This window comes from Xylocopa sonorina, chromosome 2 (assembly GCF_050948175.1).
Source record: "Xylocopa sonorina isolate GNS202 chromosome 2, iyXylSono1_principal, whole genome shotgun sequence".
Taxonomy (NCBI): Eukaryota; Metazoa; Arthropoda; class Insecta; order Hymenoptera; family Apidae; genus Xylocopa; species Xylocopa sonorina.
In genome coordinates, this window is record NC_135194.1 from 14,598,229 (window position 1) to 14,615,411 (window position 17,183).

Below are 17,183 nucleotides of genomic sequence, written 5' to 3' on the forward strand. Positions count from 1 at the left end.
AAACGCGAGATTTAACTGCGCAGCTGTGGAGAGAACCGCGAGAGAAGCAACGATTTCGAACGGGCCCAGGTTGCAACGAGGGACTGGCCGTTGGCACGGAAACTAGGGCTTCTTCTAAAATCGATATAATTAGCGACTATGTCCGCTGGTTCGGGTTTACTTAGCTAAGTGACCTGGCTGTGCTCGTAGACGTTATTGTTTACGAGAGATCGCTCGAACCGTGGGCTGATTCGGCACGGGCGCCGGAAGATTCTTTCTAGACGGCCGCCTATCTTGGTCCGCCTCGAAATCCCACGAGTATCTCAACATAGTTAACGAGACGATCGTAACGATCCCCGAAGAATTCGGCCAAGATTCTTCTCCGTTGGCGTGTGACACCACGGGCGGGTCGATCGGATCGTTCCGTGCCGCTTGCAACATTGTGGTAACACCGTTTCTGACCGCTCCGTCCCAAAACCGAAATTCCGAAATAAGTTTCATCGCCGTGTCTAAATTTCGGCGAGCTCAACGACCGATCCCCGGGGCTGCCAAAAAGCATTAACCCGAATTCTGGGGGACGCTCGCCCGTCCATCCGGATGGTCGCGGCAACGCTCGCGATCGGCGAACGCGGGGTGAACGCGAAAGAAGAAACCGCGGGGGTGCGCGGATGAAAACCAGCCGGGAGTTCAACGACCGGGTTAAGTAGATAATGTGTAACGTCGTTGTGGAATTGAAGGGGATTATTCCGCGAGCTGAATTGCGTAACGCGCCGAGGACGATTACGCGCGGTATTGCGCTGGTCTAGGTAAACGCGCGGCGTCGATCGTTCCAGGACAGAGAAAATGATCGTCCGCTGGGTTGAACGTGTACACATAAGGGCTCCTCGGGTGTGGAAACGAAATCGATGGAATACATTCTCGTGGTCGGAACCGTGTGACCCGTTTCATCGAACACAATTGTAATTCATTCTCACGATTAAACAGCGGATATTCATGCGTTTACGAGGAATTTAAATGTGTAAAATGTTACGGAATGCCTGCGATATGCTAAGGTATGCGGGAATATTTAAAACAGGGTGCACGGCGGAACGAAGGATGAGCGAATATCTATTCGGATCGCAGTCGATTCGATTCTGTTCGCGGGACAATGAATTCGTACAAAGATTCCCTCGTTGCGTCTACTCGACGGCTCGATCTATTCTCTAAATAACGATGATTCGCGTACGGTTCGCGACGTATCGATCGCGCAGAGAGAAGAAATCGGATGGAATATCTGTACGAAACTCGGGGGACCGATTCGTGAGAGAATGGAGCAATTTGTTGCGCTTACGTCAGAGGAGGCCGATACAGGATTTCGCGTGGCCCTCGAAATATAATTGGAAACGTTCGTGGAATTCGTTTCCGCGCGGGGACGCGACGGAAATTCCGCTGATTCCCCGAAACTAATTCAGTTCCCGCGAAAGCGATATCCGTTTTCCGCGTAATCGAGCAACGATGACCAGTCCTATGAGTATCGTCGTAGAGAGAAATCGACGAGCAGTCCGAGCAATCGCGAAAGTGTTGTTTCATTGGGATAACGCTTCCGATCGAAGTCGCATCGATTAACCCCGAAATGTGCCGTTCGACGACGGCCGCACGGGGTCGATCGCGAGAATTACCGCGAACGATGGAAGAAAACGTACAGCCCTGATAGCGTGGTCATTAAAATTTTTTGCAAATCATCTCCTCCGCGATAATAACGCGACAACGGTCACGTAGCCACGCGATCTGCTGGAAAATGCTCGTCCCTCTTCCTTCGTCCACCGATCCTCCTCTGGTGCTCATCGAAGCGATCGCATTTCGGACGGAACGAGACGAAACTAGCTCGACGAAGGTCGAACCTGACGATAAATCGGGAGTTCTCGTTTCCTTTTCTTTTCTTTTCTTTTCTTTTTCTCACGTGTCGCTGGACAACCGAAGGAGCGCGCGTCATCCCCCGCGATCGATTATCTTAACGATCCGTTTCCGTGTGGCTCCACCCACGTTTCGCCCGATCCCGACGGCCGGCTGGTTTCTTGGATAATCGACCAATTATTGCAAAGCATCGTGGAAATTGTGCGTTACGCAACGTCGCGTGAATCGCGAACGGTGGCGAGCAAACAATCGAAACGACGAGGAACACACCTGTGGCTATCGATGGCTGAACGCGTTAAAAGAACATGTAGAAAGGCGTCGTATCTAAATGCGGCAACACCTTGGACGGGTATCATTGCGGCAACGTTACCGATTATTCCGTTAATTCGTTTCGAATAAAACGCACGGCTGTTCACTATAAATATCGCTGCCCGTGGAATGCTTTTATCGAATGCAACGCGTACTGTCGCGAGATTAACGGATTAATAAAGGAACAGCTGCGCTCGCCAAAGTTGATCAATGAGCTTAAGTCGAGACAGGTGTGGAGGCGGTCACGAGAACGTTCTTCTCGCGTGTAAACGGATCGTGAGCGAATTAACATGCAGAAATTACAACATGCGGATCATCGATTCAGCGACGAGTGAAATTCCCAACGAAATTCGAGGACTTTTACTCGCTGGACGAAACTTCTCGTTTAAATGGACGATTCGATGACTCGAGAAGTGGATTCGCCGAGATAGACCGCGTTCCTCGGTCTGACACGCGAAAACCGGCATTAAATTCTTGTACACGAAGGCGGCGCAAGTGGAGCTGGCCTCCGTCCAAGTTTGTATTACGGTAATTGCATCTAATACCGTCCTTTTCGCCTTAATATCGCCAAGATAAACTGAGCGAGACGTGATATGGAAATTCAACGAGTTTGTTTACGTTCCTCGACTACCGTGACTTAAGTGCACCGGGGAACACCCGCTAGACGGATCATTTTTCTATTATACATAATGGGACGATCGACTCTGTTACGGGGTATAAAATTAATCGAAACGTGAAACAGCGAGAATCGAAATAATTTCCATGTTCCCAGGCTCGAGCGCGGGGAACGTAATTCAATTTCTAACGACGCGGCGACGTACTAATCCATAGTAGAAATTCAGGAGCATGCGCGCGCGGACACGCGGGAACTGCTTTCGAAAGTGTTTACAAGGTTTAACGAGACGCGCACCTACCGCAGGGGGGGTGTGTTCTTATTGGTTCCGCGTCTATCTTTTTCACGAAGATATTACATAAGTCCCTTTTGTGAGAGCCTGATCCATCCACGGACGCCTCATACGCGATTCCAAGCACGTAGCTCTTTAACTCTGCTTGGAATTCCTAAGCCGGCGTGAAATCTTGCGTCTAACAGTTGACTTCGCCCTCTGTCGTTCGTTACACGGCCGGAAGAGAAGATTCCACGACGGCTGTTTTAATATCGCGAATTGGTTCAAGGTGCGATCGCGGAAAAATGGATCGCTCGTCGAGGAAGAGGAAAAGAAATGTTACTGTCAGACATCACTTACCGAGAGCGATACCGTGCGATTTAATCGAGATAGGCGAACCGGAATTCGCTGGTAGCACTCACCTTTTCATCGAGATTGTTCAGGTCCGGCAACTGAAACAGAAACGTTCGTATCGGGTTAACACGAGAATCGTCACCATTTTTCAATGGCTGTTGGCAAAAGGGGGTTAACATCTTATGTTACAATGAGTTAAAAGAGAAGCGGACGAGTGTCGAGAGTTACCTCGGAATTTAATAGAAATGCTGTGACCAACGCAAACGAATTACAAGTTACAAACAATAATCACAGACGCGTGTAACAACGGGCGACACAAGACACGCGAGCGACCGTGAACCGGAAGTCGGATTCAAATTTCAAATCGCTCGTGGATGCGACGTAGCGACATCTGTCGAAAAATACGGAACCCACACCACGGCGAGTAACAGGACAGAAGGATCGTCAGTCACATCGTTACCTACTTTATCCGCAGACGACTCCGTTCCAGTCAGCAGATGCCGCCCACGGATATACGAATTTCTCTTTTTTTTTTTTTTTTTTTCTTCACTTGTCTGCAAATTGAAGGAAATTGAAGCCAATTTGTAACAATCATCTGTCGCGGTTGAATATATTCTCCCGGCGACTTCGGATAGCGTGCTGGTATTAATTTAACGCTCGATGCGTCACCCCGTGTAATTAACCTTCATTATCCTCGAACGTGCTCCGAAGTTGGCGAAATAACGTGAAAGCGAATGGGGATAGGTGGAAATTTGGTTCCGCGCGACATTGACGTACGAACGAACTTAACGGGGACAAGGGACCACCGCCAAAAAAGGCGTTATGCAAATTTGAATAGGGCTGGAACGCGGTCCTTCCCCGACGCAGCTGCGCGTCGCGTTCTCCAATTCGAAAATAAATCGTGATCGTATCCCTTGAAAGGCAGACAGCCACGACGGCTGGACTCGTTTACGAGATCGTTACCGAACCCCGGTCAGAACTCCGCTCGGGTATCGAGAAACACGCGTTAGACACAGATCCACGGGCTATCGTATTCTTTCCCGCGTTCAAATTTCTGGTTCACCTCGATCCAGATTACCCGTTGCCGAGCGAACCAAATGATTCACTTCGACATGGAAATAACTGACGTTGAATAATATATTTAATAACCTTGTCCGGTTGCTTGGACCTGCGGGAAACCTTCGGGACGGGGATGCGTTACGTAAATGAAACGAAGACGCCTGTGGATCGTGTCCTCGGGTTCGCTTTTCGGATGAACCATCCAGGTGTTCGAGGATACGAGATCCACAAAGTGAAGAGAACTATCGATAATCAGTGATTCTAATCACATTGGAATATCGTAGGGTGAAATCTAACAGCACTGATTTCAAGGTTATTCTCATACAAAGTCGAGGTCGTCCCAAGGGTTTTTCGAAGGCGCTTGAAAAAACTGTAGAAATCATATGGAAATCGTATTTATATTCAGATAACGTGGCGATAACTCGCGTTAAAGAGAAATATGAAACTCATCCAGCAACCCCTTCACGAGCTGGACTTCGGTCGTTCGAGTTCTAAGAGTCATACACGCGAAAGGACTGCATCAGTGGAATCTGTTCAAACATTTACAAACCAAAATCGATGCATCTATTTACCCGTCCCTGTCTGGTACTACTCTCGATGTATACCGAATAAATAACGCGACATTTACAGTAGTTTATCGAGCGACAGTTTGCGTTAGACTCGACGATACTTACAGCCGAGTTCGTGCACGTCAACCACCCAGAAATATCCCTGAAATCGTCCTGAACATCGTCCACCCCTCCGATTCGTTTATCCCGTGATCGATATCAAATGGAACGATTAAATCGAATCCGCGAATCGATTCCCATTTCCGCGTTGTTTCCCAGAAATTGCTGACTGGAAGCGATCAGCGAAATCTGTTTCGATCGGCCGCGTAATCTTCACCGAATCGGGGAACGAAAGAGAGAAAAAGCGAGAGCAAAAGGAAGAGAAAGAGATAGAGAGAGTCGCGATGCATATTTATACGACGGCGATAACCGGGAAATTAAATTCGCGCATTTCATCGAGGTTTACGGCCGTTTCGCGGTTGGACGTCGGAAAGCAGACAGGGTCGCTCGAAATTTACGCGGGTCGCCCATTTACTTTTTCGCCCCGTTCAGCGTTGCCCTCGTTCGACGTGGCGCGCTTTAGCCTCGCGAAAATATCGCCGCGGAAAATGAGACGAGTTTTCGCGGCGCTGACGACATCGCCGTTACCCGTTATCAACGAGACGCGTTTCGAAAGCGTCGTCCTCGTCTTTTTACACGATACGCAAATTGGCATCGACAGTCGTTTCCAGCCAATCGAAATGATCGATCACGGTGGGATTGGAGGACGTCATAACGTGTAGAAGCGGCGATCCGCTGAGATAAAAATAGGAGGCTGGCGGGAATGTAAAGCGAGCGTAACGATGATGAATATCCTCGTAGGCGCAAGGGCACGGGTGAAACACGTATAAATTACCGTCGTACAACTCGTTCGGGATTTTATTAGAAACATAAACAAATAGTATTTTACATTGATTGAATATAGTATCGCTCAGCCGGATAAAAGCTTGCGCAGTTATCCGAGACATCGGTATCTTCGTGATTCCGTCGGCTATATCTTCCTCTACACACGCGCGATCAATCATTCGTATATATTTAGAAGCATTTCTGCATCTCACTCACTCCCTCTCTCGCGTACGTTCTCTATTTTAAGCTAGCAAAATTCCACACGCGTACACACAGCTGACTCGTCGAAGAGGCTTCCGCGGGATACCAGATCGAGGCGCGTGTCAATTTTCCGGCCGAGTTACACCGCGCGCGCGCTGCATCTGGGTTAATCAGGGAACGTTCGACGGCGTTTCCCGTCGAAAAATCTGGCCAAACGAAACGGTAAGATTCGCGCGGCTACAGCTGTTAAAAGCTATCGGATCGCCATCCTGGTCGAGATTTTTCCGTGCTCCCGAGCGTTGAACGCGCCGACGAAAACAAAATTTATACGGCGCACCGTATTCGTTTTCCGTTCCACCTTTTCCCTTTCTTTCCTTTTTTCCCAGATACTGTTCAGCGAGCAACGAAGCGTAACGCTATCGTCCAGCCCTCGAACTCGAAACTTCGCTCGATTTCTCAATTCACCGCCGGTTCGTCGATTTCCACGCGGCGGCGGCGGAACTTTTCCATTTGCTGACTTCGCGTCGGGAACTTTTCAACTTTTCCACCAGCCTCGCAGGCCGGCGCACGAAAAATATCTAATTGATCGAGAGAATCGAACGGCGGACCGCCAGGGAATCGAGCCGGAAACCCTCTCGACCGTGATATTATCGCCGGAAACGTTCCAAGTGGAACGACGTATCGCGTGTATCGCGGAATGCACTTTTTTTTTCTGCACGAATGGGACGCCACGATCGATGGGATGAAAAGGGGAGAGGGGACGGGGAAAAAAGGGGGAAACAAGAAGAATGATGCATGCATGGTATGCACGAGCGTTCAGGTCGACGCAGATACTAGTATAACATTTACAAAAGGTCGCGTGTGTGTGTGTGCAAAGTAAGCGGACCGCGAGTCACGGAAAGGTTTTCGCGAATATCTCAAGTACTACTCTCTCGTTTGGCACAGGGTCGCCTCCGTTTCAGAGGCCTGGAGGATTTCGTCGATACCGTCAAACGGGTAAGGAGGTTTTAATGCACACTCGAATATACCGTCACTCCCTTTGATGTTTCCCTCGTTTTCGCCTGTCTATGCAGAAAATCCACGGCGCCCGGTTTTCCCTCAACTTTCACGAAATCTACTTGAACCGTGAGCCCGTCCACCGGCCACATTTTTCTTTTTTTCTCTTTCTTTTTTTTTGTCTCGGGCCATGTATCTCGCTACGTGGGACAGGAACTTCAAAGGAAACGACACGGGTCGGGGAACAAATATAAAGCCGGTCGTAACTCTTTCGAGCGCGAGCGACAATCATTACCGTTCAAAAATACTCTACTATTCTCCCTCGTCTTCTCGTATTGTCCGTGTCGATGTTCGAATCGCGAAAATGCTCGTTTCGAAGAAAGCTACCGATTTAGGAACTGTATCCGGGCTCGCGCAGACTCCGGACGGGGGTGTACGTCGCGAGAAGATCGATCGCTCGATCCCCGTCGCGGATCTAGCGGCGAATTCGGACAGGCTGCGATCCAAGATCCCTCGCGTCGTCGCTGTTCGACGACCCTCCGTGCGACTTCCGTTGCCAGAGGTTGCACGACCGTCCAACAGCCCTCCCCCAAAGATCGTGAATCCGCCTGACGCGCGTTTAACCGCCGATCAACAGCCATGGTAGAATCACGGTCACGCAGAGGGCCGCCAGGCAACTGGCGCACATCGCCAACGGACTGGCAGCTGCCTCCGGCTCCGCCTCGACCGTGTAATCCTCGTCACGCTCGAATTCGTGGACCTCGACGTCGCAGCGGAAGCAGACGCGACCGCTCTTCAGATGCGAGCTGTCCCTTCGCAACAGCAACGCGGACCCCTTGCGCTCGATCTTCCATCCGGGTTCTTGCAGCAGCATACGAGTCATCCTCCCCTGTATCGTTCTACCGTCTCGTCCCGTTACGGCGATCGTTGGCTATCCCGATTTCCCGATCGATCGGTTCGAGGCCGTTCGAGCGAAAACCTCCGCCGTGCAGCCACGTATCTTCGATAATCCCGAGGTCGAGCCGAAACGTTTCAGGCTACCTGAAAGACAAGACAGAGAGTAAATGGATGGAGAACGCTCGCGGGGTAGGGGTTGGCTTCGACGTCGCGAACAATGGCCGTGCAAATCCGCGGGACGCGACGACTCGATCTTAGGCTCCTAATCGAGCCGCGATTCAGCTCGTGACTCGGGATGAGTCACCCGGAGCTTAGGGACTGAGACAAAGAACGCGATGCCTTTCGCTGAAGGAGAACGCAACGTCGAGTGGACGCTAATTGCTTCCGACATTGGTGAATATACGAGGCTGAAGAATGTGGAAACAGGAATTCCGGCTACGCGGAGACCGGTAGTTCCAGGGAGAATCCCAGTATCGATCCAACGGGAAACATATGCGAAAGGTTTTTTGTCGAATCGTACGATCGCTTTGTTCGTCCGAGAAGACGGGAATCACTGTGCCCGGAGATTCGTTGGAAACTTGCAGTTCCTGTTGGACGAAACAGCGGAAAACGCCGGCTCTCGCCGGACTAAATGCGGCCATTACACGCGAACGAAACTGCGAAACTCTACTCGCGAGTGGAGATTTAGTTAGCAGGTGCTCCGGATTTATGAGCATTTAATACGCAGACACTGATGCCGCGGGCGCTCCATCAACTTCCTGCCTCGGAGAGAAACGGGAATTAATCGAAGCAACTTCAGCTATTCCGCCGCAGCTTCCGAGAGGGCACCCGGAGCAAGTTGACTGCTAAACCAGCCCAGAAACTCCCGCGCCCGCGATCCCACCGAACTTCCCACGCGATTCCGTGCACGTGATACCCCGCGATTGCTGCTCGAACATCGTTCAACGTTCGGGGAAAATTGTTAATCCTACGACCAAAAGGGGGTAGCGTTCACAAACATTTGCACCCATATTTACCGATCAATCGAGCGACAACAGAGCTACCGCGAGAACGAACCGCGCGATTCGTACCTCCTCGACACTGTTACCAGCTAATGCAAGTTGATATCCGATTAATATTTCACTTTCACTGCGCTGCAAGTTTTTTACGGCTACCTTTAGCCTCAGCGACGAAAGAGTTTCCGGAGTCTATGTACGAACTCGAGGCGCTCGAAGGGATTAAAGTAGAATCGTAGATCCGCGGGGATAATAAATCTCCCGGGAAAAGTAAGATCGTTCCGATTCTGGAGAGAAACGAGTCATCGATAATAAGCCGTGAAAACTGGTCAAGAGGTATTAAGTTCGGAAACGGAGTACTTTCATCGCCGCGACGACAGGCTCTGACCCAGTTTCGCGTCCGCGACAACAATTTAGCACCGATTAGACGGAGCTCGAGGTATCCTCGAATCGGACGTTAAAGCGTGGAGATGGACCTTCGAGCGGCGCGAGTGTCTTCGACGCGGTATCCGCACCGGATACGGATGAACGGAACGCGTAACACTTTATCAACGGGGCGATGATACGCGGCGATGCCCGCGCGCGACAAAGTAGCTGAGTTAGCTGCAGCGACGACTGAGGTTCTGGCTAGTTCTAATAATAGATGTAGCGGTGCACTTTGCTCGGTGAATCGATCGACTCGCAACCTATAAATTGTTTCCCTGTCCACCGAGCGAATTCGCCCCGCGAATCCCCGTGTACCGTTCCGCGGGCATATCTCGGCTGTTCCGCGTGTGAACCGAAAAATATATTCCCGAGCGACGACAGGGAACCGGGTTTATTGCGTTCGTAGAATAATTGAAAAGCAAAAGCGCGAGGCGAGGGCGCGAGGGGTTGGGATGTTAGAGAAAGAGCTATAGGAAATTCCATTAAGGTCGAGTAACGTCCGGAATGGACCGGAATAGAGAAAATGCTCTAAATGGGGGGATGCACTTCGCCTGTACTTTATCTCGTTCTGCTTTTGTTCATTGCTCGCCTCGAGCTCGTAACGAGATTCAGGAGGAGGAACAACAAACGCGGCTGGACCGTGTACGCGTGGGCTGGCTACTCGTTTACGTCATTTTTCCAGCTCGATTCAGCGAACGCGGAAAAGAAGGCACGCGCATACGCGTTGATCGCAAAACGCGGACGCCTAATTACTGGTAAACGCAATACGGGGTATATTCCACCCCCACGGGACGCACGCGCGCCTCTCGCATTTTAATCGGATCGGATTATCGAATATCGGCTTGGGGACGACCACCCGCGATGCCAGAGTTATTAACAGCTACGCGAAATTCATAATTCGATGCGTCCTGTAAATTTATGTAAAACGAAAGCCACTGGGTCGTGAAGCCGCTCTGTTAACACCGATGGATCTTCCAGAGAGAGAGAGAGAGAGGGAGAGCCTGGCTATATTCGTTCTTCAAAGCGAACGATGAATTTTTCGGGAAAGTTTGCACGGGTGAAAAAGGCTTAATTGAAAGCCGAGCCGTGTGGCGCACAGAGTTTAAGTAGATACGGACGTTCGTTGGACAGACGCCGGTGCTACCTTTGGGACTATTTTAATCTGTTGTAAAATAAATGGGGCAACGATGCCTCTCGTTTATATAAGGGAAACTAAAGCTCCGAAACGTGTGCCAAACGGGGAACACCGCGGCAATGGGTCAGAGCGTAGAATTCCAGAAAAAGCTACGCGTGGCATCGCCGTTCTCCAAGTGAGCTTGGAAAAGTCATAACGCGCCTCGAACCGGCACAATCAGAGTTTCCCCCCATTCAAGTATCCAGCGTTAAATTTTCTACCCGCCCGTGCAACGCTCGAGCCACTTTAATTTACGAGATTTAGTTTTTCTTTAAAGAGCCAGCCTCCCGAGAAGTGTGCCGTTCCATTAATTGTGGCAATCGCGGTGTAAACACTTTGAAAAGGATTCCGCTGCTCTCTCGTTAGAGAAAGAGGACGTTCTAGAAAGTGTAAGGCCAGCAGAGTGCCGCTCGCCTTTTCGCCTTTATTTTTCTAGGCCGCGGTTTATCAACGATACGAGCCTGTCTACCTTTATTCCGAGCGAGCTGCGATTCTCGCCAGAGGCTCGCCGCGATTTTCAATTATCCCTCGACGGGGCACTCGTCGTTCCTCGAATCGCGGCTAAAAAACAGAGAGCCGCGTTTCAGCCAAGATCGTTCGCGAACCTATTTATCGAGAGGAAACAAGCTGCAGGATCGCGATTCCTGCCGAGAGGGAGGGCAGAAATGACCAGGGAAAAACAAGTGAAAGAGAAAAGTTTAGAAAGCGGCCACCCTCTGGGAAAGCCGGCCTATTATACTCGATACGTCTTAACTTCTGCGGGCCTTTAATGGCGATTCTCTGTCAACTTAACCCAAATTGGCGGCTCGACGTCGCCGGTAGCGGAAGCTTTCAACGAGACAACTAATGGTTTTCAGCTGGGAACGGAATAGATCTCGATCGTTGGGCAGGGAGCGAAGAAATACATACATATCCGCGATCAATTATCTACAATTGCGTCCCGCGATCTGTTCGATGTCGGACGAATGCTCGACCGGCGCGAGAAATTGCTTTCCACCGTGTCTGAATGTACAATCAACGTGCGTTATTAGATCAGAGAAGCGGAACGATGGGATCGTTGCCGGGCGCATCGAGTTAATTCCGTTCGAGATTCGTATTCCGTGATGCGAGGAAGCTGACTGGGCTTTAAAGACACCCCGGAAAGGCGGGACGGGTGATATTCAGGTATGTCCGAGTGCCGGAGGAACCCTCCGCTCGGATATTCCCGGTCCTCGCGCGAAGGGAAACAGAAGTAGAATGTTCCAATTTAGTAAATTGCGGAAGAGAGGCCGCCCCTTCTTTTGCTTAGCTCCGCGTCCTGTTTCTTTCGACGGCGGCTCTTCCGCACGACTTTCCCGCTCGAGGACACACGTCGAATTGAAAAGGAAAAACACAGAGATCGGTGGTGAATGTAGGGTGAATGTTAATTAATTGGATTGTGCGTTCGAGCGACGCGACCGCTGAAGATTTCGTTTCAAAACCGTTCCAACGAGCTCGCAAAGGGCTGTTATTTAAGTCGCCGCTGAAGAGCGCCGCGAGCAAATTGCTCGGGCGCGATGAGACTTTTTAGCATGTTTCAGAATACGGAAATTTGCACACCATTTGCATATCACTGCGCCGCGACGTGAAAGAAACGCAACGCCGCCCCCGCGGCCCGCCTCTATACGTGTTTCCTTTTTACAAGCTGCTCGAGAGGCTTTTAACGCGTGACATTATTTTAAAGTGTCGTTTAACGACCGCCTCGAAATTATCATTTATGACTGCCAAAGCAATAGAAAATGAACAAATTACACGCGAACGATTCCCAAGGCGAACGTGATACGCTTGCAGCGCGGACCGGCTGTACGATTAAGCTTCTGTTCCCCTTTTCATCGTTTTTTCGAATTCAGCTATGTTTTGGGGTACGCCCGTGAATTCTATCGCTTTCGCTGAAACTCTGAAACGAGCGTCGTTGGTCGCCTTTTGTTCGTTTCGTCAGCGAGGGTCTACAGCGGGATGTTTCAACGACGGCGACACAATTTCCCTGATAAAAGAGTACATAAAACGTATTTGTGCGGATCTGAATGCACGCCGGCTGGAATTTCGCGGGCTAACAAAGTGCCTCGAAACTGTGCATTCGGGAATTTCATTAAAAAAAGCCGGAACGAGCTGGAACGAGCACGTGGAGAAATACGATGTCGGAGTACGGATAGAAGGAAATTATCGCGTAAGATTTCCGCTCTTTGCGCAATGCATGCATGATTACAGCAGAGCCTGGCGAATGAAAATGCAGCGACGAACGATTAAAAAATTTAGCGAATATCGCAGAGATAAATAATTACGACAAAATTCATTTACGACAAACGACGATATTCTATCTTTTACGTAAGATGTAGATGATACAAAAAACTTGTGAATATTCCAACTTCGTACTGTGGAGTATAAATAGTTTTTTGACGTGCGATTCGATGTCTGGAAAGAAGTAAATAGAGTGGCGAACAGGACTTGACGATGATAAGGGTAGCGTGGACGTAATCGCGAGCGTTTTGAGAAACAGATGCTTATGGGACAGGGTGAATCTTCAGGGCGAATGAGTTTAATTGAAAGAGCGCAGCGTTTAATGCGTTTTGCATTATCGCGCGTAGTATTATACCGCGTGTAGTCGCGTGGTATTCGTGTCGCGAGGAATACTACTCGAAGGAAAGGAAAGTTTGCACGAGACTCCGATACGTCGAGCCGCGATTCTAATCCGCGCAACCTTGAACAAGTACGACGAGTAATCTCGTTATAGGTATCGCGACAATAGCATTAACAAATCGGCACGAATCAGCTTGTCTAGCTGGCAAGCTGATTCCGTCACGTGTTCTTAATTCCCGTTCGGGCACGCCATACTGTTTTCGTTGACAATTATCCGTGGCACGTGGAACAGCCGCGTGAACAAATCGTAGCCCCTGCGACGCGCTTTCGAATTTGACAACCGATTATCGTCAACAACCGCCTCCGCGGTACGATCTCGCGAAAATCCAAAAATACCCGGCTGGTCCCGCACGCGCCAGCGGATGCTTCTGGCCATTGCGAAATCGCGTTCGGAATTCGAAAAATACGGGGGAGAGCTTCCTCGACGGAATCTACGATACCATCGACAATTCACGCGAACACCAGCGTAGCGCACGGTTGGACGAATACGAGCGACCGATTTCATAATGAGTTCCACGTCTTACTCCGAATGGCTGACAGACGAATATTCTTGCGCGCTTTGTAACAACGCGCGAACGGAACATTTTTACTCCTCCCATTCAACCGAGAGCCCATTATCGGAAAATTTGCGCGCAGACATCCCGTGGAGTTCGCTCGATTGTCCAGGCGTATTCGCGGTCGGTCCCTCGCAGCCTGATGCCGGTAAATTCACGGGAAGTTCTCGCATAAAGGCCGGATACCAGCATCCGTGGGAAACATGGCCGCGACGCGATTCATCGTGTGCGACCTGTACGGCCGATATTAGCATCGCAAATTCGTGGAACGACTAGTCGGTGGGGGCACGGGGCAGACATCTACCTACGGTATGCGCGCGTTAGCCGCGACGGACGGAGCAAACAAGGTTGACCTTCTCTACGTCGAGTCGGAGCCAGGCTTGATTGCGTAGTTATCGATCGAAGCTTCGAGAATCCGTAGAAGGAAAGATTAATGTCCAATCGGCGATTTTTTCAAAATCGCGCTTCACGCGATTACCCGTTCGGTTCGTAGTCGCGGCTACCGATGGAAGTCTACGCGAGCGCCCGCGTTATTTCGAATTCACGACGCTGCGGAAGTGCCGGTGGTTGCGGGCCGCGGGAATCCGCAAGGTCACGCGTTTCACCCGGAAATGCAGTCCGCCAAAGCGTACGAGCCATCGCGTTTCGCATTGTCCATCATTGTTCCGACATACCGAGCTGAACCACCGCGGCCATCGACGTCGAGGCGAGCGAACAATCGCCTGGTACGGAAGAAGAACACGCGAACTTCCCAACGGCACCATCAACCGTCGCACGACTATCGATCTATCGCGGCTACGATCACAACTGATTACGAATGATCTAGACGTACCTGTGGTGTAAGGCAGCAAGCGAACGGGTTACACGCGATGCTGGCACGTGAGTCCTTCTCTAATACGGGAACCGGCCGTGGAACGGAAGTGAAGACGGGGCCCGTCACGTCAATAGCGCGCACGTGGAACGGACACGCTGTCCTCGACTGGCTTGGCAGATATAGAGAGAGAGTGTGAGAGAGAGGGAGTGAAAGAGAGAACGAGCAAGAGGAACGAAGAAAGATCCGATCGTGTGGAGAACGCACGAGGTCGACCGTGTGGACGCGAGCCGCGCGTCCTACCTCAAGCACGTCTGATACGCGAATGAACACCCGCGAAGTGCGATGTCGCGACGGGAGCCGGCAGCAAGGGGAGGAAAGCTGGTGAACGCGCAACAGACGCGAGTCCGGGTACCCTGCACCGGTTGCCGCTATCCCCGCCGCTAAACGACCCTCGCGATTCGTCGTTTCCCCTCGACGCGACGCTCGATTGGTCCACGAGTACGAGCGACGTGTACGAACCTACGACGGCCGGTTTCGCCTCTTCCTAATCGAACGGATATCGACGGATATCGCAACAGCTGACGCGCTACCTTGAAATGGGCGATAACGGTACCGTGTCAAACTAGTTTTCCAATAATTATCCGCGATGCTCGAGATCATTGTCTAGGGTTTCAGGAAGTATGGTAAGGCTCGTTTTATTCCAGCGAAATCCCTGATATAATTACGCACGCTTTATACACGAATTTTCTCGTGCACGCGAAGTAGAGCGCATATACCGACCTGAAATAATCTGGAAAAGAAACAAACACGGCGGTTTATCGCCTCTGCTAACGTCACGGTTTTATCGCCGTGTCTTCTCTAATTTTCAGATAAGCTTCCTGGCTACGAACAACCAGGCGCAGGCATCCGCGACGTTTTAAGCGCATACCAGGTGAACGATGCAGCGGGAAGTTTCTTCGCGAGGTAAGTCGAGGATTCGCGAACTCGTGAAACCGCTGGCGCACCGCGGAGAACCTTAGCAATCGTGTCAACCAGTGGTTTCTACTAACCTGGATTCCCATGTTTTCATAACTACCACAGAAACGATGACACGCCGTCGTAACGTCTATCGATTGCTCAAGAACAACTCGAACGCGACAAATAAGCATATTATTCGATTAGGAGTAGAAAATAAGAGACTCGCGGGCATGGTATACGTAGTTGCTACTTTATTCCCCGTTCTGCGGCCATCAACCGCGAGAATAATCGTTCTGCGGTGGACATCTACGAAGAAACGATGCAATCGAGGCTTGCGGTGGAAGTAGCCCCTTCCGTGATCGCGGATCGCAATTACCTTCGACTATGTCACGCTGATAACCGGAGTAAGATCAATCCTAGCCGGCTCGTTTCAGGATAGGAGAAATTAATGCGCGTGCAACGGAAGGCGTGTCGACTGTAACAATCAATGACACGGAAATGCAAGCTGTGGGAAGCGGTGCAACGATAACGTCACAGGAGGTCGAAAATAACGTGGCGATCAACGCGCAATTAACTTGTCCTGCACAGCAGACGGGCGGCCAATAGGAATTGATTGAAATGTAAAACTTGCCCGAAAAAAAAAAAAGACGAGTAGCGAGTAAAGAGTTGGGAAAGACCGTAATTATTACTTAGCGTTGGCAAACGCAATTATTACAAGTCTTGCTTCACAGAGATAAGAAGCAGGCTAAGCACGCGTTTGACCTTGTTCGCGATAAGTGTGTCGTTTCTTTCGGAAAAAGTACATTACGATTCGCGGCAACAACTACTGATTATCATTTTTCCTCGATCCCTCCCGAGGGAGAGAGCCCGTCCCTCCAGTCGTTTCCGACCCTTTCGCGCCCTATTTCATCCCCGTTCCTTCTTATTACACCCTTCGCCTCGTTCGTTTAATCACTTGTTCCAGTGATATCACGCTACGCACAATGTATTTTTTTGTTTTCTTTCGTTCCTCGTGCGATATCGCGAGGAACTCGGTAGAGGAAACATGTAGCAACGAAATCGTTGATATCGAGCTCGTTTATTGCCGTCGATGGTATGTACTCCAGTATCGAGTTATCGGCTTAACAATTAACGGACGATAAGTAACGTTCGGGGAAAATGTTTTTTCTACCCCCAATAAAAAATGACCAATAAAAGCGAATCTGAGAAAATACGAGGAACGTTTCGCCCCGTAAAAATACGCCCGATAAATCTCGCGTAAACACCTGATATTGTCAAATAAAACAGAACAGTAGATACGGGATATCGGAGGCAGGCGTGTAAAAATTTACGTCCGCCGCGAACCCGACAACACCGAGCGATAAACATTTAGCGAGCAGGAAATTGAACAAAATACGAAACCCTTTGTCGGGAAGACGACGGATTGGATCAAATATCGTGCCCAGTTCCAATTCGCCTCTGGAAATATTTCCGGGATAATATTCCCGTAGGTATTCCAGAGGCAGCGGCCTGGTTATTTACGCGGAGGCTTACAAACCGAGCGTGGACTACGTGGGTGGCGGAGGATTTACATGAGAAATTTCGCTATTTCTACCCCATCTTC

General features: G+C 50.3%; 2 protein-coding genes across 2 annotated transcripts in view; both read right to left on the reverse strand.

Annotated features, from left to right (window-relative positions):
* The window catches only part of Sesn (Sestrin), a 91,981-nt gene that overhangs the window by 68,477 nt on the left and 6,321 nt on the right, over window positions 1-17,183 (reverse strand). The window contains exon 4 of the mRNA XM_076909766.1: window positions 3,488-3,517. Within this exon, the coding sequence (XP_076765881.1) occupies window positions 3,488-3,517 (30 nt within the window). The remainder of the gene's footprint in view (window positions 1-3,487; window positions 3,518-17,183) is intronic.
* LOC143432846 (uncharacterized) lies at window positions 6,483-14,838 on the reverse strand. Its single transcript, XM_076909776.1, has 2 exons — window positions 14,642-14,838; window positions 6,483-8,149 (listed from the first exon to the last, which is right to left on the reverse strand). The coding sequence occupies exon 2, from the start codon at window positions 7,989-7,991 to the stop codon at window positions 7,728-7,730; it is 264 nt and encodes an 87-aa protein (XP_076765891.1). The 5' UTR covers window positions 7,992-8,149; window positions 14,642-14,838; the 3' UTR covers window positions 6,483-7,727.

Coding starts and splice junctions, on each gene's coding strand:
- LOC143432846 (XM_076909776.1), bottom strand. CDS start 7,991: ATGACTCGTATGCTGCTGCAAGAACCCGGATGGAAGATCGAGCGCAAG.